Below are 23,846 nucleotides of genomic sequence, written 5' to 3'. Positions count from 1 at the left end.
CTTCCTCAAGATCTTATTTTCGGAGGATTGCTTCCCGCGAAGAAGAACGTTGATCTCTGACGTACATCGAAAATCACACATTAAAGAAAAAAAACTGGAAAACGTATAATTTGCTCGTAAAAGTTTGAAGCTTCAAAGTGATAAAGCCAAGGCCAGGCTCTACATGCATGCTACTGGGACAACTTTCGAAAGAGGTGACCCAGTATGGTTATACAAGTCTAAACGTGAGAAAGGACTTTGACCGAAACTTCAACGAAACTGAGAAGGCCCGTACATAGTTCTGCAGTAAATGAACGATCTAATATACCACATTTAGTTTTGAGGTAGAAGTAAACACAAGGTAGTTGATATCGAGAGATTAGCTTCATAATATGGAACTGAGTCACCCGGTTGACTTCAATTAGTTCCTGATAGACCAGTTATTCATGGAATAACTGGTCTATCTATAACTGGTAACAAAGAATAACCATAAAGTAGGGAGCAGTGGTACGGCAGTTCCATGAGATTGTTGACGAAAAAGAAGAAGTATTAAAAATCTAAAATGTTCAAAATGTCATTGAAAAATCCCTTAATTTCTAGTAATGTCAGAAACGTCAGAAAATGTATACAACACAGGAAATTGACAGTTTAAATAACAGTAGTAATTGTGTTTTTAACCTTTTCACTGCGGCTAGTTATAAAAGTAGTATGGTTTCTGGTACGGCTGTTTCATGCCCGTGCTGATCAACACGGTTGCCGCAGTCAGTCGATGAAGTACTATGGCGTATAAATACGGTTCGCGCAGTGTATCAATACAGTCTATTCAGGACTGTATTTACAATTTAGTAGAAATAACAAGTAACTATAAATTTGTTGCTGTTAGATTTTTGAAAAATAAAAAAAATTAAATATACTGAAAAATTATCATTATTTTATTTATTATTAGTAATTGTAGCAACAAGGTAAAAAACTACAAACAAATGATACACAAAACATTCAAATGCAAAATATAAATAAAAGTTTTGACTACATTAAAAGGAAAATTTAAAATTTGTTATACAATGGTATTTTTCAAAACATGGCCTAATGCATAGAGGCACATTACAGGTTATGCATTTTTTTTAGGTCTTTATCGAAGATTTTAATGTCAGTATTAGATCCAGTATAAATGATAAAGTCCAAATTGTAGCCTGTCTCACAGTCACATAAAACGTGGAATTTAATTCCAAATATGTGCTGTTTAAATGCTAGCCTTCCCTTATAAAGCATCAAACTTTCGTCGATACAAATGTTTATGAATGGATACAGAAATCTACGAAAAACGGTCTTTAAATGGTCTATAACGATTCGCAGCTTAAAAAGGGAGTCTTGTTTGTCAACGGTATTGTTATCTGAAAAACAACGACAATGTAAGGAACAACAAAGCTAGAAAACAATACTCTTCATCCACATCAGTGTCTTTCCAATTTGTTGCGACACGAGAATTTTGTTCAACATCACTATGTTCCACAACGAATTTGTAAAAATTGTTAATTTCAACAACCATTGCTTTTATAAAAGTCAAAGAAAAAAATGTTTTGAAACTACTTAAAACACTTGGACTACTTTTTAAATTTTCATTCAAACACTATGATGTATTGTCATTAAAATTATGAACAGTTGGTTGTAGATCTCCCTTTTCCCATATATATAACGGAATCTTTTCATATTTACGACGTTTAGCTTGTTGAAGAGAAGTAGATTCCAAAGTAAAGCACTATTTTCACTAACCTGTGTTGATGATGGTAGAGTCTCTTCATTATCATTTTCTTCTCCAGGTTCATCACTTTCTGCATCAGATTCTTCAAGAATACACTCATTCTCACTGTCACTTTCCATTAAAATTTCATATAGATCACTTTCGCTAAGATATTTGCGTATACGCGCCATTTCACTCACCAATTGCTTTTATTAGTCAAGAATGTATAAGAAATCTAAATTTAATAAGCAAGCACTTATTTTTGTAAAGAAATACACTACTAGTACAGAATGGTGTACAACACTATGATCATAATAGAAATAGACGCTGCACGCAAACCGGAGGAGAGATGCAGAATTCATTTGTGGCTTAAAAGAAATAATCTTAACATTATCAAGTCTGTAGTTTACGTCTTCTTTGAATATTCATAAAATATTATTATCCTAAAAGGTTTTTCAAATGGTCAAGTATTATAAATTCTTTATATTATAGAACTAATCCAAAAAATATGTTTTGACAACAATAAGTCTTTCATTTCGGTTCAACTTGAATAATATTCAAATATTTATATCGTAAATTTCAGGTAGTAAATAAAAATCATTTAACAATACCCTACAATATGACAAGCTGTCTCGAACCGTCTTTACTATTAGCTAATTAATGCAATAGGTAATAAAATTATTTCAATTTGAATACTTCTTACCTGTTAACCATTCTGTGAAATGTGATAACAATTCTCTTGTATTTACTAAAACTCATAATTCGACAGTTTTTTTCCTATTTTTCAAATAGGTTTATCAACAGCTGTAATTCACACAATTAAATTCTTAAAGAAAAGAAATTAAAATACGCTGCTAAAAACTATCGTACATAATTACGGCGAAAGGGAATCATAAGATTTTACAAGTAAATCCCTGTAGTGCGTGCCTGTGTAAAAAGGTGCGGATTTGTACGGCTCCCGCAGTGAAGCATAAAATTTTTAAATGTATTGTAAATTTTGATATAACATGCTTAACTCTTTTCTATAGGCAACATACAATACGTAAGCAGTATCTGATTCATACGGTTTCCGCAGCGAATGCCGAAAAAGGGTACGCGTATTTAGCCGGTTCCCGTTGTACGGGAACGAAATTATTTTACGTGTATATCCGGTTCCCGCAGTGAAAAGGTTAAAGTTGATAATTGTCATAGAATTGTAAACAACCTGGTTTACAAGTATTGTAATATTATTGGTGTTTGCATAAAGTAATTTAAAGGAGTGTAACAATATATATATATATATATATATATATATATATATATATATATATATATATATATATATATATATATATAAGAGTAAGAAAAAAGATTTTATTATATAAAATTCCTTTTAGATCATCGGACTGGGAATATTCATCATGATGCTCGGAAATTATGTGACAGGTTTGGAAGAAATATTATTAATTTAGAGATTAAGATCGCTTTTGCTGATATTAACTTTTTTGAAAGAAAATTGCATGAATTACGTACCAAGGCTTATATCTTCAATTTCCACACATTTAATGAATTTAATCGTAGACAAAGAATTAAATGCAACACAGAATTTTATAAAATCAAAAAAATACAAATTAATAAGTTCAATAAATTAAAAATAGAAGCTTTTGATAAGATAAAATTTCAAGAAAAATGGTTTAAAAATCTAACATCTATTCATTTTCCTTTTGAAATTAAAAAAATTTTAGCATTAGGATCTAAATTTTCTTTATGTCCTTCCAAATCTGATATTAGAGTTCCTAATTTACTTTCTGATATTCAATCAATAATCAGACCACTTAATGATAGTCAAAAGGATGTTATTAGATCTAAATGTACAAACGTTATTACAAACTTTTTACATAAAGAAGTCAAAGATCATTTTTTAAACAGTTGTTAAAAAGTTGTAAAAAACTGGAGAACTCTTAAACGATACTAAGTATTACACTACAATTAGAAGGAGTCATGTGTGTACTTTGCAACAAAAAGCAAATTGTCTAGTATCTAAATTACACAGAAAGAAATTTATTTGTTAATAAAAAAGCAAAAGAGCTCAAAATTTATAATTCTGTTGCTCCACGGTTTTATGCTCTACCTAAAATAAATAAACCAACTTTATCTATGAGACCAATTGTTTCATCTTTATGCCCTCCTAATGGACCAATAGCACAGCTCCTCACTGACATCTTAACTAATGCTTATAATTTAAACAACAATTTTTACATTAAAGATTCATTTGATTTTAGTTCTTTCATTAATAATTTTCAATTACCACAAAATTATGTTTTAGTTAGTTTTGATGTAACATCTCTTTTTACCAATTTACCTTTAGATTTAATCATAAGTAGTGTTGAAAAACATTGGAATGAGATTTCGCAACACACTAATATTGACTTATTACATTTCAAAACACTTATCAACTTTGTTTTTGATTCTAATATTTTTATATTTAATGGTGTCTTTTATAAACAAATTTTTGGTAGTCCTATGGGATCTAGTCTTTCACCCATTCTAAGTAGCTATGTCATGGATGATGTTATCAGTGATTGTATCAACAATTACACTTTTTTCATTCCTTTTGTTAAAAGATATGTAGATGATTTAGTTTTGGCACTTCCTAAACACAAAATTCATGAAACAGTCAACATTTTCAACAATCATAATCAACATATACAATTTACAGTTGAGGAAGAGGTAGATAATTCTCTACCATTCCTTGACATGAGAATTGTAAGAAATACAGACAATATGTTGAAAACCAGATGGTCCAGAAAACCCATATGTAGTAATAGATTTATAAGCTATTACTCTCATCATCCAAATAAGATGAAAATGAACCTTATAACAGGATTAAAAGAACGTGTTTTAAAGCTTTCTCATCCAGATTATCTACAAGAAGATCTTCAATCGTTAAAAAAATATTTTAATTGAAAACTCTTATCTCCCAGATATGCTACATAGGATGCTTTTTTCTAATATTGTTAATATAAATAACTTTATAACACCATTTTTTGCTAAATCTCAAAACATTGTATCTAACAATCAGAACATCTATTATCATTCACTACCTTTTATACCATCATTAACACCTAAATTAATACAAACACTAAAGGTTATTCACAATATAAAAATAGCAACAAAGCACATCAAAACTATTTCATCTTTATATTCCAAAACTAAATATCCTATAGATAAATTTGAAAAAACGAATGTAGTGTACAGCGTTAGTTATACTCAGTGTGAAGCTGAGTATGTTGGTGAGATCGGAAGAAATCTTTCAAATCGCATTATTTCTCACAAAAGTGATTGCAGAATTAAAAAACCATCTTGTGCTTTGTCAGAGCATGTAATCGATAAAGACATATTATGGATTTTGATAACATTAAAATTTTATGTAGTGAAAGTAGAAAATTCAAAAGGACTTTTTTATAAATGGTTTGTATTAGCAAAAGTGATAATAATTTAAACAAAAGACCAGAAATTCAAAATCTAAGCAAAATTTATAATTATATTATTTCCTTATAATTTATATATGAAACTTGAAAAATATCACATTTTGATTTAATTTTCCATATATCTGTTCACCAGACATCTATCAATGGTGAATAAATCTTCTTCTTTTTTGTTATTAAACAAAAAGAATTTTTAAACAAAATTGTCAAATTTTGGCAATATAATAATAATAGTCTCCCGTTTTATACCGCTGTCGCGGCTTTGGGAGTATAGCAGGGTAGTCTGCTATATCTAGGGCCTACGGTATACAAGGAAGGTAACATGGCCAGTGCTACGCTTCAACCGTCTATTATTACCCCTGGTTTTACCCAAGGTACTCATTTTTATTCAGGCTGAGTCGACCTGGCAATTTTGGCAATATAATTGTCAAAAATAAAAATTTTAAGTTGGCATTTATCACATTGAGGCTTATTTGTAATTGGTCGCTACTTTAAATTATTTATAAATTCAATTGTTTTTGTGTTAAGAAAATGTTTTCAAAATTATATTAAAATTTCAGAGAAGCATTTATTAGATAAGGACATTTTTGTATTAATTCTTTTTGAAATGTATTTGCAGCAATTTTATTAACCAAACTAATTTTATTTGGTGAGTTAAAATTTTTTTTTCTTTCTAGTTCATCTTTGTAAGATATTTTGTCTTTTTAGCAGCTCTTGATAATAATTGTAATTGTAAACACAATTGATACATAACTCAAGAGAATCTAACAATTAGTGAACAATGGGAAATGTGTAAAAATTACATTAAAGACGCAGCAAATAACATTCTAGGGCCGCAAAGACCACCACCACGCAATGAGTGGTTCGATGCTGAGTGCGAGGACATTACAAGAAGAAAGAACAATGCATATAAACTGATGCAGCAAAGAAGAACCCGAGAAAAAGAACAAAAATATAAAGATCTCAGAAGAGAAGAGAAGTACATCCATCGGAGAAAAAGGCGAACTTATGAAAATAGAATATTGGAAGAACTTCAGGCATTAAAAAAGGAAAATCAAACAACAAAATTCTATAAAAATCTAAATAAAGCAAGAAAATAATTTAAACCAAGAATCGGACTATGTAAGGATAAAGAGGGGCATACACTCAATACAAAAGAAGAAGTATTGAAAAGGTGGGTGGTACACTATAAAGAACTGCTTACTATCGAAGTAGAAGATCCAAATCAACCACCACCAGGAGCAAACAACAATACACCATTGGAGCCTTCATCAATTCAGGAAGTACGGGATGCAATAAAACACCTAAAAAATAATAAATCTCTAGGAAGTGATGGTATACCCGCGGAACTTATTAAATGTGGAGGTGCTACTCTGACTAATCATATATTTATAAAATCATACTGAGAGCCTGGAATGAGGAACAAATCCCAGAAGAGTGGTGTATTGGGATCGTTTGCCCGCTACACAAAAAGGGCGATGAATTAGAATGTAGAAACTATAGGGGAATAACCCTCCTTAATGCAGCATACAAAATATTTTCGAGTATTTTATATGGTCGCCTGAGTGAATATTCAGAGGAGCTTCTTGGCGAATATCAAAGTGGTTTTAGGCCTGGTCGATCAACAACAGACCAGATCTTTGTGCTAAGGCAAATACTAGAAAAAACCAATGAATTCAATATCGACACATACTTTCGTAGATTTTAAATCGGCCTATGATAGTGTCCTAAGAAATAAATTGTATGAAGCCATGGATGAGTACAACATCCCCGATAAACTGATAAGATTGGTTAAGGCTACAATGCGTAAAGTTGTTTGCAAAGTCGAAATACAGGGCGAACAATCACAGGCATTTGAAACCCATGTTGGGCTGCGACAGGGAGATGCGCTGGCGTGTCTCCTTTTCAACATAGCTTTGGAAAAGGCGGTCAGGGATGCCCAAATAGACAGCAGAGGAAACATTTTTAATAAATCATCCCAAATTTTGGCATATGCAGATGATGTTGATCTAGTTGCCCGCACAACACGCAAGCTAGACGAAAAGTATACCACCTTGTCAAACGCCTCAAAAAATATGGGCCTGCAAGTAAATGAAAATAAAACTAAGATAATGGCATCAACACCCAACAATAGAGCCAGAAACATCGGCCACCAATTCACGGTTGATAATTCTCCCTTTGAAGTGGTGGACAAATTCACATACTTAGTCTCCCTGATCACCAAGGAGAACGTCATGACGGAAGAAATCAAGCGAAGAATAATCCTAGCAAACAAATGCTATTTTGGACTGAGTAGACATATGAGAAGCAGAAACTTAAGCCAAAAAGTAAAAATAACCATATACAAAACCCTTATACAACCAGTGTTGACATATGGGTCGGAGACATCGACCATTTCCAAGGCAGATGAAAATCTCCTGCTTATATTTGAACGAAGGATCTTGAGAAGAATATTTGGTGGCATTTGTGAAAATGGTGTTTGGAGAAGGAGGTACAACTACGAGATATATCACAGATAAAAACATATATTTGGTGGTAAAGACGTAGTATCCTTTATAAAAATAGGAAGACTAAGATAGGCAGGACATCTGGCAAGATCACAGCAGAACAACCCTCCTAGGAGAATCCTTATGTCACAACCTGTGGGAAGTAGAAGTAGGGGTAGACCAAAACTCAGATGGAGGGATGGTGTAGATGAGGATGGTAGACAAATAGGCGCAGCAAACTGGCAACAGTTGGCAATGGATAGAACTGACTGGCGTAATAGACTTGGGAAGGTCGAGGGTCTTTTATAGGGCTGTAGCACCAATGATGATGAGAGCAGCTCTTAATAATAATTGTAAACACAAATAAAAAAAATCTAAAAATGTAGAAAATAGTGTCTAGAAAAATATACTTACCTCATTGAAATGATCTAAAGATCGTTGTCTAGAAAGGTTATTTTCTCTTTTTAGTAGCTGAGATACCCCGCAAGAATTGGAGTTTTCAACTGGTTTAATTGTTAAAGTTGAAGGTCTAATGGTTTCATCTTCTGTATATAACAAAGATGTAGTCACTCCATTTTGACCGAAGCCATTAACTACTTTGCTGTTCAATTTTACCTAGAATAGTACAAAACATTTAACAGTTAGTTGTATATGTTATACTAAGGAACGGGAAGCCCGTTTAACCATTTAATTTCGCAAGCACTGTTTAGGAAAGAGCTCTCATATATAGCTATTTAAGGGACTACCATACTTTGGTCTCCCGATATATATATATATATATATATATATATATATATATATATATATATATATATATATATAAATAGTCATGTCATGTAAGACATGTCAATTAGTTATCTTCTTCTTCTTTAAGTTCCATCTTCTATCGAAGGTTGGAAATCATCATGGCTATGCGGACTCTGTTGACTGCCGCTCTAAAAAGTTCTGCACTACTGCATTCAAACCATTCCCTTAAGTGTTTAAGCCAGGATATTCTTCGTCTTCCTATATTTCGCTTTCCTCGGATTTTGCCTTGCATCAGTTATAGTACAAGTTAATTGAATCTAATCATTAATTCTGATTTCAATCAAAATGGAAAGTTGATTTAAAAACCTGAAGAGGTTTTGCCGACAAAATCAAAAAAACTACATTAAGCCCAAAAGAAGACATCATATCAGAAAGAAACATGTGAGACCCCCTAATTACTGTTTCAGTTCGATTCAGATAGTCGCGGTGGAAACACGGACCTGTCGATAGCATTAAAGACAAGCGTTAAATATTTTATTTTTCACTTGGATATTATTTGTTTATTTTACTTTTGATACGGTTACCATAAACACACTTGTTATATCCTAGCGCATAATAAGGGGGCGTTATGGCCTATAACGCCCGCTGTTGTATAAGAAAAAAAACAAATGTTATAGAACGAAGTTTTTTTATTTTACACAATTTTCAAAGGTGTAAATTTAGAAGAACTAACATGTTTTAACCTTAAAAAAGGGGAAATATCAGCATTTTTATTAACAATTAATTTGGATTTTGAAAATGGAATATTTAGTCCACAATACTGTTCGCACTAAAATAATTCAATCAGAAACGTGAACTAAACATAAAAAAATAACAAAAATTAACATAGGTACCAATTCTTGAAAGTAAGCCAATATTATGTTTTTTTTTATTTATGTCAGCTATTATATTTTTCAATTTCCATTGAATAAATATTTTGTACTGTTTGTCGTACAATGGCTTGGATAAAAGCGGCAATAAATTTTCTGTTGCCTTTATTGCACTTTCTCGAATATTTCTGGTAAATCCATAACTGAATATAAATCCAACTGACAACGACATAATTTATTCAACAAACGTCTAAATATGAACAACTGCCATAGACTACTTCAAACACTACTAAAAGTATTCATATATTTTTTGTAGGAGCAGTAAAATAAAATCTTGTATGTACCACTGGTGTTACCGGTCTTCTTAGAGGCCTTCTAGCTGGGTTATGTTGCTCTCCTAGCGTAATCATCTTAATAACACCCTTGGTGCATAAATAACTATTATTTAAATCCGGAAACTAATTGTTGAAACCAAATTCAGATTTCTGCTTTAATCTGTGCCTTCTAAGAATTGCAAGGCAAAACAGACGCTGATAAAGATGTAATTACAGACATGGAGAATCTAAAATTGCATTTCACAACATATCTCCTCAACTAAGCAAAAATCCTTAGCGAATTGGTTTCTAGTACTCATAAAGAGTATACCGAAATAAAAGGAAAGACAGTTAAGATTTGATTTCACGTATAGTGCGTCTGTATATCCGCTTATACGTATTTAATCCTAAAAGGAATCGTCGGAGCGGCTATTTACAAAAGCTATGAACGTGAAAACAATCTTTCCTGTCGTAGTAGAAGCAACACTTAAATGTCTCTAATTACATCTTTATCAACGTCTGTTTTGCCTTGCAATCCTTAGAAGGCACAGATTAAAGCAGAAATCTGAATTGTGATCTGAACAATATTGTAGATGGATAAAGTTTTGAAATGAAACAATAAAATAAAATAAATTTGTATAGTTTTTCTTTGTTAATTTTCTGGAAAGTAGTATCTGTTGTTTGTTAAAGCTACTTTCACTTAACTGCCCAGTTTAATTTCTCAATACAGGGAAACATTGATCTTTCGAATTGAATTGTTTATACGTGTACTGATTTATCATTATCAAGGTATTTTAACATTATAAAAAAAATCTATTAATAATTTGGCGTTTGTAATTAAAATTATCTATCTTTATCCAGAATTAAAATTCTATATTTTTTTGTTTGTTTTTAATTCCACTGAAATTAATTAAAATAGCAATTTTAATATATATATATATATATATATATATATATATATATATATATATATATATATATATATATATATATATATATATATATGTATATGTATATACACATTTGGAAAGTTTTTTCAACGGAACATGGGGATTTTTAATACAATTACTGAGATCCCCTGATTTGCAATTACCCAGTGTAAATTTCAATAGAACGTCGCGATGTTTTATAAATAATATGTTTCTTCCACTGGATTGTAGCTCTTTCGCGATTTGTAGCGTATTCGGCATGCGTACGTCGACACTGTTGTATCGTCCACCGATTTTCTGTGTTTTTGTGCAGATAATAATGTTTTATTAATAATGTTACGAACATGCTTTCGGCATGGCCCTTGTAACGATTGCATCTCGAAAAGTCATCGAGAACCTTCGCGATGTATCGAGTGCGAGAGAGAACAACCAGTCACGTAGGCGAATTAGAGGTGGGACTACTTTAGATTATTCTAGAATAATACTTTTGGTATATATACGATTCGCGATTTAATAATAACGTGTAATGTAAATGTAAGTACGATTTACTATTTGTATTGTTTAGTTTATTTTTCAAGTTATAATAAATATATCCTTGATTAGTTTCTTTCACTTCAATAAATATACACATAAACGATATTCAATAAATTCGATAAAATAAATAAATTCGACATAAACGATATATATATATAATATAAATTAATTTATTTCCAAAAATGGTTTCTAAATAATTTTGAACTGCTCGTGTATTGTGAGCAGGACAGCCGTCTTGCTGAAACCAAATATCGTCAAAGTTGACAGGAAGTAATTCAACTGCTGGAATAATTTGATTTTGCAACAATTCTAAATATTTATTTCCTGTTAAATTACTATCAATAAAAAATGGACCGACGATATAGTCCCCCAAAATACCTGTCCAAACATTAAGTTTTTGGAAATATTGTGTTCATACTGGAATACTCAAGTGCCTACTAATTAACCCGAGTCCAATATCGTACGATAGAAGGATTATGTTTCCGATGTAACGAAAATGTCGATTCATCATGTCAACAAAATGTTTTTTAAAAAATGTTCATTATCATTTTGTTTATTCATCATCAGTTCACAAAATTCCATGCGTTTGAAATTGTCCTCGGCTAATAACTCTTGAGTTGTTGAAACTTTAAAACAACGGTAACCATTCCGTTTCAAAATATTCCTGACAGTCCTATCATTCATGTCAACTTCTTCAGCAACACTACAAACATCAATTTCCCAATTTTGCCAAACTTCGTTGATTATTTTCTCTCGTGGTAGATCCGTACATTTTCGACAGTTTTGTACACAACCAAACGATTCAAATTTTTCAAAAATACGACTAATAGTTGATTGTGTCGGTATTGGCCTATCTTCATAGGCACAAGTAAATAAATTTATAATGTCATTTTACGAGTTGCCCCCAAAACATCATTTTAAAATTTGTACTTTTTCTTCGTTTGTATATATAGTTTATGGTTAGAAACACTACTTTAATTTCAGCTTATGGCGTTATAATGAGAAGCAAAGGGCAAAGGTATTTGATATGCTCGGCCAGTGATGTTCCTTGGGACTGTTGCCAAATCGGTAGATACCTCCGGCAAAAATCTGTAGATTTCGATGTATCATATACATCCTTTTAAATTTTAAATTATCAACAATATTTGGAATAATAAATGTAATAAACTATACATTAACCAATTCAAATAATATCTAATGAACACAAACAAAATTGTTATTGTAGCAAGATTAAATAAAACGAGCGGTTCGAATTTATATAAATATATTTATTTATAAGTTTACAGTTTGGTAATACCTTATCCACTCTCACTCATAACATCGTTATATATATATATATATATATATATATATATATATATATATATATATATATATATATATATATATATATATATATATATATATATATATACCAAAAGTATTATTCTAGAATAATCTAAAGTAGTCCCACCTCTAATTCGCCTACGTGACTGGTTGTTCTCTCTCGCACTCGATACATCGCGAAGGTTCTCGATGACTTTTCGAGATGCAATCGTTAGATGGGCCATGCCGAAAGCATGTTCGTAACATTATTAATAAAACATTATTATCTGCACAAAAACACAGAAAATCGGTGGACGATACAACAGTGTCGACGTACGCATGCCGAATACGCTACAAATCGCGAAAGAGTTGCAATCCAGTGGAAGAAACATATTATTTATAAAACATCGCGACGTTTTATTGAAATTTACACTGGGTAATTGCAAATCAGGGGATCTCAGTAATTGTATTAAAAATCCCTATGTTCCGTTGAAAAAACTTTCCAAATGTGTATATACATATACATATATATATATATATATATATATATATATATATATATATATATATATATATATATATATATATATATATTGTTATGGATCAGTTTATCGATCAGAAATAGAATTTTTTATTAATTAATGAATTAGAGTTTTTTTTATTATATTAATATACCGCGAGCATATAAGATACAATACAACCCTGTACTTATTTGTAATCGTTAGAATAAGAAAAGACATTGTTTCCGTGACGGACTAGTTTTTCCTTGAAGGACTAAGTGAATAGTGAAAGGACAATGGAATTCGTGTAATTATATATTTAAGGAATAAACTTTGTAATTGTATTTTGCGGTGGACATTTTTCGAAAGTAAATAAGAATTAGATTTAGATATGAGATAACAAGAATTTGGAAGCTTATTTCGGTTGAAAAAGTCAAAATTGTTAATGGTTTCTAAAAAGTAATTTGAGTGAAATTAGTTTATTTGTTTTAAATATTATGTTGGAAATTTTCTGAATCGAAAATTAGTGGGAAAGATGAATGCTTATGATTGGTTAAAAAGGAATGATGGGGGATGAGAAAGTTTGAGAAGGTTGTCTGGGGAGATTGAAAAGGATTATTATGTTACCGGCAGACCAGAAGAGAAGACGTGTTTTTTTTGTGTAGTCAATCGGAGTAGGAGTGTTTTTCGTTTGTTAGTGAAAAAGGTGGAAGCTGAGAGCAGATCAAAAACGAGAAGATTAATACCTCTTTTGAGTCTGCATAGTCCACGAGATCTAATTGAGAAAGAAAGGAGAATTTGTGAATAAAGAGTACCGGTCAAAAGAGGCTTGGGCTTGTGTTTTCGGAGGAGTAGTTTACTGGTATGCGGTTTTGGAGCGATGCTGAGAACTAGAAAGATTTGATGGTAGCCGGACATAATCAATCAAGGAAGGAACTGTGGTTTGATCGAGAGGAGACATCATTGGTGTAAAAAAAAGAAAGGTCAGTCAAATAATTTGAATGAAAGAAAACTTTAAGACATTCTAAAGATAAAATCAAATATAAGCATACGAACTAAGATTCCAAGTTTTAAAGAGTTATTTTTTTGTGAATAAATTATATTTTTTTATATGGTGAATTTTTTAGTAGATATTATTATAAAGCAGATCAATAGATAGTTTGTTAATTAAAATTAAATTTAGAGTATAGGAGTTTGTTATGAAAGATAATTGCCCACAAAAAGTTATTTATTAACATTCACCGTATTGCTTATTGAAATAAATAATAATTTGTGTGCATATTTATGTTGTTTTAATGTTAGTTCCGTTTCCTGTTTTATCCCGATTATGAGCAACTAGGAGATACTGAACCCACTAGAAGAGATATATAAAGTAAACTGATTAAAGTAAAATTAAAAAGGCACCCTGAGAATTTTTAATAGTAATTGAATTGTATGACTCTGCATAAATTAGTGAACCAATTAATTAAATAATTGGATTAATTAAATTAGTCTTAATCAATAATAAGACATCATAAAGCAGATCACAACAACATGGCGAGCCAACGTGGGGCTTAAAAGTATCTCTAGTTGTAAATTTGAAGGATCAGAAACGGAAAACAGGTGATTGAGAGAATTTATTTGCCCGTCGGAAAGAATTTGATATATTTATTTGAAAATTTATGAAATTATTTGAGTTATTTTATCTAGGTACAATTTTACATTTATTCTATTTTTGATTGATATAATTTTTTGATGAATTTAAAATTTATGTGATAAATTGATAATATTTGGGGGAGAAATATTTGTCGTGTTCTGCAACATAGAGTGTTGTAAAATTTCACATTTGGCGGGGACAAAAAACAGTAACAAAATAAACAACATGTCGACCACAAGGAGTCAAAGCAAAATGCAAGAAAGAAACGAGGATAACAGATTAGAAGAAACAATTGTTGAAGAAGGATCGGATAATGAAGGAAATGCTACAATAAGGGAGGAAAGAAAAGAAACAGGGATGTTAGAAAAATTATTAGCAATGATGCAAATACAGACACAAACAATGAATGAAACATCAAAGAAAATGGATAGAAATCGACAAGAAACATCACTAAAAATGGATGAAACAAAACAGACAATGGAGAAGAAAACCAACGGGAAACAAAACAAACAATGAGCAATATAGAGCAGCGTCTGGAAAACTATGAACAGGAAATTAAAGGATGTGTTGAGGGGATAAAGAAAGAACTGATACAACAAATAGAAGAGATTATTGAAATTAAAAATGATATGAAAGAACAAGAAATGAGAATTAAAGATAATTTGGAGGAATTAGAAAGCAAATTTGAAAATATAATGAAAGAAGACAAGAAAGAAATAGAAAAACAAATTGAGGATATCAGAAAACAACGAGAGACGGGAGACAGGAGAGAGGTACTCATCCAAAGTCCGGTTGACATAAAAACACAATTTGGCGGGGACGTAAAAAAATTACACCCGGTAATTTTCATCAACAATTTAAAAAAGAAATTACGACATATCGGTAATTTCGAAACAGCAAAGGAAACGATAAGGAACCATCTTAAAGATGAGGCAAGTTTATGGTTTGATAGCAAAGAAGAAGAATTACAAAATTGGCAAACATTTGAACAAAAATTTCTGAATTATTTCTGGGTGAAAATACAACAGATAGAGATAAACAAGGAATTACAAAATGGGAGATACCAGGATAGTATGGGTATATCAGAAAAAACATATGCCCTACAACTATACAACAATGCAAGACACTTACATTACAACTATTCGTCCGAACAGCTAGTGGAACTAATAGCCAGACATTTTGAAGATACCTTAGAAGATCACATAACTCTACAAAACTACAAAGATATTGACAGTTTATGTCAATTCTTACAAATACGAGAAGCAAAATTAAGAGAAAGAAAAATGAGGAGAACGCAAGAAAATTAATATCAGGAAAACCGAAATAATAATAGAACGAATGAACCGGAAAATCGCGGAAACCGATACGGGTCCGAGAGACCAAGAGAAAATAGAAGAGCGGTCAACAACACACACATAGAGGAATATGAGGATATATAAAGTAAACTGATTAAAGTAAAATTAAAAAGGCACCCTGAGAATTTTTAATAGTAATTGAATTGTATGACTCTGCATAAATTAGTGAACCAATTAATTAAATAATTGGATTAATTAAATTAGTCTTAATCAATAATAAGACATCATAAAGCAGATCACAACAAGATATATATATATATATATATATATATATATATATATATATATATATATATATATATATATATATATATATATAAAGAAGTAAACGTTAAATAGTGGGTTTGCAGCAATAAAAATGAAATGTGTACTCTTTTAAATTTTTATTCCAAGCTTTCGGACATTGGTTATGTCCTTCATCAGGGAGCTACAAATGTGATTAAGAAATTGTTGGTGTTGGTATAATTAATTAAAAATTGTTTCTACTTACAAACTTAACGAGGTTGTATCAACAAAGATCTATTATAATATTGATAAAATTTATCATGGTCTCTCATCTATTTTAATATATAAAAACTATTTTTATGTTTAAAATTTAAAAAAAATTATTACTGTAAATACAAAAACACTTAATTATTCTAAATAAATACGTGACATTATTTTGACAAAATTCTTTTAAATGTCAATTGATAAATTGTTGTTTGTGTTATTATTACATTTATCTAGTAGTAACAAATAGGAGAACATTTCATTTAGATGGCCAATATCCGTTTTATGATTCATTGTATTATTATTTTGGCAAATGTAGGCCATTTCAAGAAAAAGTCTTTTGGTGATGTTACTTTCCTGTTCTACTACTTTGATGTTATTATAATCTATCTGATGCCCATTTTTAAATACATGTTCACCCAATGCAGTTTTTTCAGGATGCAGTCTATTATCTGACTTGTGGGATGTAATGCGATCTTTAAGGCATCTTGATGTTTGATTAATGCATTACATCCCACAAGTCAGATAATAGACTGCATCCTGAAAAAACTGCATTGGGTGAACATGTATTTAAAAATGGGCATCAGATAGATTATAATAACATCAAAGTAGTAGAACAGGAAAGTAACATCACCAAAAGACTTTTTCTTGAAATGGCCTACATTTGCCAAAATAATAATACAATGAATCATAAAACGGATATTGGCCATCTAAATGAAATGTTCTCCTATTTGTTACTACTAGATAAATGTAATAATAACACAAACAACAATTTATCAATTGACATTTAAAAGAATTTTGTCAAAATAATGTCACGTATTTATTTAGAATAATTAAGTGTTTTTGTATTTACAGTAATAATTTTTTTTTAAATTTTAAACATAAAAATAGTTTTTATATATTAAAATAGATGAGAGACCATGATAAATTTTATCAATATTATAATAGATCTTTGTTGATACAACCTCGTTAAGTTTGTAAGTAGAAACAATTTTTAATTAATTATACCAACACCAACAATTTCTTAATCACATTTGTAGCTCCCTGATGAAGGACATAACCAATGTCCGAAAGCTTGGAATAAAAATTTAAAAGAGTACACATTTCATTTTTATTGCTGCAAACCCACTATTTAACGTTTACTTCCTTACGTTGTCAGCAAATACTTCTGGTTCATTATATATATATATATATATATATATATATATATATATATGTATATATATATATATATATATATATATATATATATATATGTATATATATATATATATATATATATATATATATATATATACAGTGTAGGTAAAACTTTATGGTCGGTATGTATCTTATGTGAGATGGAGTGAGAAACACCTATTTAAAAAGAGAGAGGTATATTAGGTCAGCCCATTATATCGTCGAAATAGCATTAGTGGAACTAAGAAAAGAGGAGAAGTTCAACATTGCCAAACTTATTGGTTTTATTTAACCTGTTGTCTTTTTAGCATTTTAACAACATTCTAAGATAATCAAATTTGGGCGAATTGATTTAAATGGCAGCTTACTGTTTTTTATTTTAAATTTGCCACAATTTTTCTTTTCAATAAGTTTAATTTAACATTTTGATTTCCACTTCGGAAATCGTTTTATGTAAATAAAATTTATTAATGTTTCGTATTTTAAGTACGATTTCCGAATTGGAAATCTAAACATCAAAATAAGCTTATTTTAAAGTCACGTTGTGCCTTATTCGCAATAAAAATAATAAATTGAAATATCAAACCACAATAAAAAACCTTCATACGAAATTATTTGGCAACGTCTCATGTCGCGTAGTCAAAGCACCGAATCAAAGTAGAACACAGGTAACGAATGAGTAGAGGTGGGCATTCTTTTTTTTTCGAATCCTGAGAAAACTAATAAATATTTTTGAAAAATTTAAACGCAGAATGAAAGAATACATCATTACCGAGGGCCGAAAGTCTCTGAAAACTTCTATAATGATTATTTTAATAAGTTACAGGGGCAAAAAAAGAGAAAATTTAGTGTGATTTTGAATTTTAAGTATCTCATTCAAAAAAACTTTTTGTTTATTTCGGCCCTCGGCAATAATGTCACCTTTCATTCTGCGTTTAAATTTTTCAAAAATATTTGTTAGTTTTCTCAGGATTCGAAAAAAATGAATACATTTAAAAAGCATTGGCCTGAAATTTTGCGCCTACGCTCTTAACGCAACTAAACCGATTTTCGTAAACAATAACTATGATTGTTTAACAGTAGTTTCAAGTAAGAGAGTACCTACATAAACAAACATAATGGCTATTATCGTTTATGTGTATATTTATTGAAGTGAAAGAAACTAATCAAGGATATATTTATTATAACTTGAAAAATAAACTAAACAATACAAATAGTAAATCGTACTTACATTTACATTACACGTTATTATTAAATCGCGAATCGTCTAAATTGACATTTAAAAACGTAAGTTTTTCTACTTTACTTCTTGTTAACCGTGTTCTTCTTTTATTTAAAATTAAAACCAGATTTTGAACATGTGTTCACATTTACAATACTTTTTGCTAAACCCGATATTAGTAATTGTACTACGTCGGATACTATGGATGTAAGGTTATCGTTTGCTAACATTTTATTGCAAGATTCTTGAAGGCAGCGTACCATAACAATCACTGAACTACCCTTCAAGTATTTTTGGCCACTCATTGTACTTGTTATTTCTTAAGGCCGTAAAATTTGGGAAAATTGAAAACAAATAATCCAGTCTTAATTATTTAGATTTGGTCCAAGTCTAAGTCTGTATTAACTAATACAAAAGTGGAACGGATTGCCTCTTCTAACTCGGTCATTCTTTTTAACATGTAATAGGTGAAGTTCTACCTAGTTTCTACGTCTTGGATTGGCCGTTTGGGAACTTTGTTATGTTGTAATTCATACTTTAAAAGCCTTTCAAAAGATAAGGTACTTTTTTTGAAATGTGTTTTTTTAGAAACTGAAATTTGAAATTAGTGAAATAATTTCACTAATTTCAAAAGCGATCTTTTCTGAATTATGGTTTCCAGAAAAATGGCAGCAGCCTAATAAAATCGTTTTAAATTCTAAATTTTCGGTTAAATATTGTCCTGTTAATGCGATGTAACTCAGTTACTCCATATGTCCAAAGGTCAGTAGTAATACAGATATTTTCTACTTCTTTAACAACTTGTGATCTAATAATTTGCTTAGTTTTGGTATAACATTCCTGAAGTAATGAGCCTGACGTAATGAACAAGTTTTTCTTGATGGTGGTTTATATCCAGGAATCCACCCTGCAAACTTTTTAAAAGCTCGTTCTTCAACTATGGAAAACGGATGAAACGAGTCTTTGCATAGGTTTATTAAATCCATATCTATTTGTTTCTTTTGTTCTAAACTAATATTTTTATTAATGGAAGTATCCATCACCTTTTGACGCTTGGGTCGCGGTGGCATATGTCAGTACTTGTAGTAGAAGTAGTCGAAACGGACAGAAATGCGTCAGGAGAAGTTTCAATCATTGCAATATTCAGAAAGTGGACCATAAAAGCTGCATCTTCTACAAATGCGCATTTTTTGAAAATAAAATATTATTCTTATACTAGGTCAATAATTTTGACTAAGAAAAATAATTCATAATTGAATATTTACAATAAATAAATCCTTTGACGAACTATCAATAAAGATTTGAAATCGAAAATGCAGATCAATCGTAAATCGAAACTCATTCATTAATCAGAATACCTAGTTATAAAAAACAAAAAAAAGAGTTAAGAAGCTGGTTACTTCTATAAAAAGAGAAAAAGAAGATTGTACTAGTGAAAATCAACCAGTACAAGAAAAAGAAACTGATAAAGATGACTTAAGTCCATGGTGTATTTTTGATGAATTTATTAGACATGACTCATCTAAACATACACCTGTATCTAGAGATATAAAAGAAGTCGACATGTATTTGTCTGATGATATTACCCACAAAAAATTTCGAACGGTGATTGGAACTGTCCATTACAGTGGTGGAAAAACCATCGCCATGTATATCCTAACTTAACCACTATATTCATAAAATATTGTAGTATTGTAACAAAATCTGTTCATTGTGAACACATGTTCAAAATCTGGTTTAATTTTAAACAAAAGAAGAAACAACAAGAAAAGTGGAAAAACGTATGTTTTTAAATGTCAATATAATAGCCAATATGTTTTTTGTGTACTAGTTTATTTGAAACTACTGATAAACAATCAACTAGTTACAGTTTACGAAAAACGGTTCCGATAAAAATGTCAACGACCCACCTCTAGTTTCTTAGGATCGGAACCAGAGATCTCAGATCGGAACTAATCGGAAGTAATCGAAACTAATCGGAACTAATCGTCTTACTACTGGGCAATGGGCAGCAATAAGAAATATGGAGGGGAGACCAAGGGGAAATATGATTGTTATCTTTGTCTGTTCGCTGAAAATATGATTTTATATCTGCGTTAGATATCCTGTTAAATTTTACCATACCGACCATAAAGTTTTACCTATACTGTATATATATATATATATATATATATATATATATATATATATATATATATATATATATATATATATATATATATATATATATTAAAATTGCTATTTTAATTAATTTCAGTGGAATTAAAAAACAAGCAAAAAAATATAGAATTTTAATTCAGGATAAAGATATTTGGATAATTTTAATTACAAACGCCAAATTATTAATAGATTTTTTTTTATAATGTTAAAATACCTTGATAATGATAAATGAGTACACGTATAAACAATTCAATTCGAAAGATCAATGTTTCCCTGTGTTGAGAAATTAAACTGGGCAGTTAAGTGAAAGTAGCTTTAACAAACAACAGATACTACTTTCCAGAAAATTAACAAAGAAAAACTATACAAATTTATTTTATTTTATTGTTTCATTTCAAAACTTTATCCATCTACAATATTATTCTCGAAAACCTGCTAACATATCTTTTATTAAAAAGTATAGAATAAGGAATAGACAAAACAGAACGGGATTCTATTCACAAAGGGAAATTTAGAAGATACGAGGAAAATAATGCTACCATACATAAAAAGATTATCAGAAAAACTTAAAAGAATCAGAAATAAATTTAAAATTTAAACAGCAAACACATTAAAATACCTTATGAATGCAAACTTTTTTATTTAGATAAAACATCAAGACCATTAAGTGAACGTTAATCTTATATAAAAAATAAAGAATTTGACAGATCTCAGATATGTAAACATAGATGGGAAAATAAACATAGAATTCAATGGAACTATTAATGTATAGCCCTGAAAGAAACATATGGTAAAAAGAGAATAATCAAAGAAGCTGCTCTATTATGTTAGCAACTATTATAAAACCAATTTTTTCGCAAATTCCTCAGCAGAATTTAGTAGGATCTGGTAACCTGATTCGTCAGATATCAGTCCCGGTGCCCATTCATTCTAGATCTCAGATATGTAAACATGAATGGGAAAATAAACATAGAATTCAATGTAACGATTCATGTATAGCCCTGTAAGAAACATATTGTAAAAACAGAAGAATGAAATAAGCTGCTCTTATTCTGTTAGCAACCATTATGAAACCAACAGTTTCGCAAATTCCTCAGCAGAATTTGGTAGGATCTGGTCATAGATTCGTCAGATTGCGTCCCGGTGTCCATTCATCTTGGATGAGTCACTCAAACTTAAACTATAACCAAATAAACGAAACTAAATAATAGTTACAAGGAAAGACAGTTACGATTTGATTTCACGTATAGTGCGTCTGCATATCCGCTTATACGTATTTCATCCTAAAAGGAATCTTTGGAGCGACCATTTACAAACGCTCTGAACGTGAAAACAATCTTTCCTGTCGTAGTAGAAGCAACACTAAAATGGCTTCGATATGGACGCAATATCGACATCTGATAATAAATCCGGAAACTAATTGTCGAAACCAAATTCAGATTTCTGCTTTAATCTGTGCCTTCTAAGAATTGCAAGGCAAAACAGACGTTGATAAAGATGTAATTAGAGACATTTAAGTGTTGCTTCTACTACGACAGGAAAGATTGTTTTCACGTTCATAGCTTTTGTAAATAGCCGCTCCGACAATTCCTTTTAGGATTAAATACGTATAAGCGGATATACAGACGCACTATAGGTGAAATCAAATCTTAACTGTCTTTCCTTTTATTTCGGTATACTCTATATGAGTACTAGAAACCAATTCGCTAAGGATTTTTGTTTAGTTGAGGAGATATGTTGTGAAATGCAATTTTAGATTCTCCATGTCTCTAATTACATCTTTATCAACGTCTGTTTTGCCTTGCAATTCTTAGAAGGCACAGATTAAAGCAGAAATCTGAATTTGGTTTCGACAATTAGTTTCCGGATTTAAATAATAGTTATTTATGCACCAAGGGTGTTATTAAGATGATTACGCTAGGAGAGCAACATAACCCAGCTAGAAGGCCTCTAAGAAGACCGGTAACACCAGTGGTACATACAAGATTTTATTTTACTGCTCCTACAAAAAATATATGAATATTTTTAGTAGTGTTTGAAGTAGTCTATGGCAGTTGTTCATATTTGGACGTTTGTTGAATAAATTATGTCGTTGTCAGTTGGATTTATATTCAGTTATGGATTTACCAGAAATATTCGAGAAAGTGCAATAAAGGCAACAGAAAATTTATTGCCGCTTTTATCCAAGCCATTGTACGACAAACAGTACAAAATATTTATTCAATGGAAATTGAAAAATATAATAGCTGACATAAATGAAAAATAAAACATAATATTGGCTTACTTTCAAGAATTGGTACCTATGTTAATTTTTGTTATTTTTTTATGTTTAGTTCACGTTTCTGATTGAATTATTTTAGTCCGAACAGTATTGTGGACTAAATATTCCATTTTCAAAATCCAAATTAATTGTTAATAAAAATGCTGATATTTCCCATTTTTAAGGTTAAAACATGTTAGTTCTTCTAAATCTGCACCTTTTAAAATTGTGTAAAATAAAAAAAACTTCGTTCTATAACATTTGTTTTTTTCTTATACAACAGCGGGCGTTATAGGCCATAATGCCCCCTTATTATGCCCTAAGTACAAAACGAAACATTTCCGCTAATATATGGAATAGTTTGGATCTAGCTTCCTTCTTTGCTCCTTATTTATACATATATATATATATATATATATATATATATATATATATATATATATATATATATATATATATATATATATATATATTCTCTTGGAAAGGAAATCTTTCTCAAAATATACTAAAAATTAAAACAAAAAACTACATTAGACAATGAAAATGTATTTTCAATAGTAGTGTCTGGCGGCTCTAGACACTGAGAACTAGGAAGCCCTGAAGAAGACATCGAAGGGGATATTAATTCCTGTAATAGTGTTAATCTTAGCTCTATATATATATATATATATATATAT

The 23,846-nt window shown here is 30.3% G+C and overlaps 1 protein-coding gene across 14 annotated transcripts in view; it reads right to left on the bottom strand.

Moving 5' to 3' along the window:
• The window catches only part of LOC140445556 (bone morphogenetic protein receptor type-2-like), an 872,505-nt gene that overhangs the window by 444,089 nt on the left and 404,570 nt on the right, over positions 1 to 23,846 (bottom strand). For all 14 annotated transcript variants that reach the window (XR_011951417.1, XR_011951415.1, XR_011951416.1 and 11 more), the window contains one exon: positions 8,085 to 8,285. Coding sequence is in view for 10 of the 14 variants with exons in the window: in XM_072537668.1 (XP_072393769.1) it covers positions 8,085 to 8,285 (201 nt within the window). In the remaining 4 variants the exon portion in view is untranslated. The remainder of the gene's footprint in view (positions 1 to 8,084; positions 8,286 to 23,846) is intronic.

This window comes from Diabrotica undecimpunctata, chromosome 7 (assembly GCF_040954645.1).
Source record: "Diabrotica undecimpunctata isolate CICGRU chromosome 7, icDiaUnde3, whole genome shotgun sequence".
Classification (NCBI taxonomy): domain Eukaryota; kingdom Metazoa; phylum Arthropoda; class Insecta; order Coleoptera; family Chrysomelidae; genus Diabrotica; species Diabrotica undecimpunctata.
This window is presented reverse-complemented; position numbering and strand designations above follow the sequence as displayed.